We start from the raw sequence: 1,211 nt of genomic DNA, 5'->3' as shown, positions 1-1,211 counted from the left end.
TCCAAATGGACAACGACTGACTGATTCATAAATTAATGATTCCCTTTCATTTATCTTTGCCAGAATGTTGTGATGCTGATGAGTGACATTGTGGACTGGCTAATCCCAGACATCCCTAAAGACATCAGCATGCAGATCCACAAGGAAAAGATTCTGTTGGTGGACCTCTTCATGAAAGAAGAGCAAGGGAAGATCCATATCCTTGAAAGCAGGGCGTCAACGGGCACCAAGGAGATCTTCAGCAGGAGCAACAACAACGTCAGCAGCACAACGGCCCACTCGTGCTCCCGACTGCACACCAAAAGCACAAAAGCTTCTAATGCCAGTGATGATGTTTCCATAGTTCAGTCTTAGTTACAATTTCAAAGTTTGCTCGTAACTTACTTGCTGAGGCCAACCTAATTTCTGTGTTCTTCTTCATGTTCAGAACATTCCAACAACTAAGAAAGCAACTGGTCAATGAGGTGCGGCCAAATGGGTTGCAATGTGTGCTGTACGTAGACAAGTGCGCACTCACATTTGTGAATGTGTACAGGAATCTGTAAATGTGTATTCAGCTTTGCATGCATAGAGAGATTTAAGAATTTGTATAATTTGTAAATGTCTACAAATATATGTACTACAATGTGTACACAAAACCCCCAATTGTGCGAAAGATTTTTACATGTGTATAAGAATGGGAAAAAAAAAGTGTACTTTTGTTTGAATGAGTCCAAGGTCCAATGGAGATATTTAGACAAATTAATGTGAGGACATTTGTCATCATCGCAGCTTCTCATTTTAAGTTTTACTAGGCCACAGTTCTTATTTGGGGTTCACAAACCTGACTGAACCTTGAAATAACGCATATGAATTGTTTATTGAAAATTAAACATAGCTGGCAGATGAGAATCGCAGAGCACTGGCTTCTTTATGAATCTGGAGAGCATTAACAGGAATACCATACCAGATCCAAGCATTCATCCACCTATATGGTTTCACAGAGTTGTTTTTTTTTTTTAAGTTCTTTTTGGTGACCTGCTCGGAAGATTTTCTTAATCTAGAGTTATTCCCTTTTGGGTCACTCCTGGTAACTTCGGCTAAAAGAAAATATAAAATACTGCACTTTATAGGTGAAAACATTCATTGAACACGTGTATTGTGTAAAGTCTTAGTCATCCAAGTCATTGTAATGTCATGTCATGTATGATGCAAAAACAACATTTCAGACA

At 38.7% G+C, this 1,211-nt stretch overlaps 1 protein-coding gene across 2 annotated transcripts in view; it reads left to right on the top strand.

Moving 5' to 3' along the window:
• Positions 1–893, top strand: part of ano1b (anoctamin 1, calcium activated chloride channel b) — an 81,101-nt gene extending 80,208 nt beyond the window's left edge. For both annotated transcript variants that reach the window (XM_008287808.1, XM_008287807.1), the window contains one exon: positions 64–893. In XM_008287808.1, the coding sequence (XP_008286030.1) occupies positions 64–354 (291 nt within the window). In that variant the 3' untranslated portion in view covers positions 355–893. The remainder of the gene's footprint in view (positions 1–63) is intronic.
• Positions 894–1,211: the final 318 nt, after the last annotated feature.

This window comes from Stegastes partitus, unplaced genomic scaffold, assembly GCF_000690725.1.
Source record: "Stegastes partitus isolate 25-593 unplaced genomic scaffold, Stegastes_partitus-1.0.2 Scaffold522, whole genome shotgun sequence".
NCBI lineage: Eukaryota > Metazoa > Chordata > Actinopteri > Pomacentridae > Stegastes > Stegastes partitus.
This window is presented reverse-complemented; position numbering and strand designations above follow the sequence as displayed.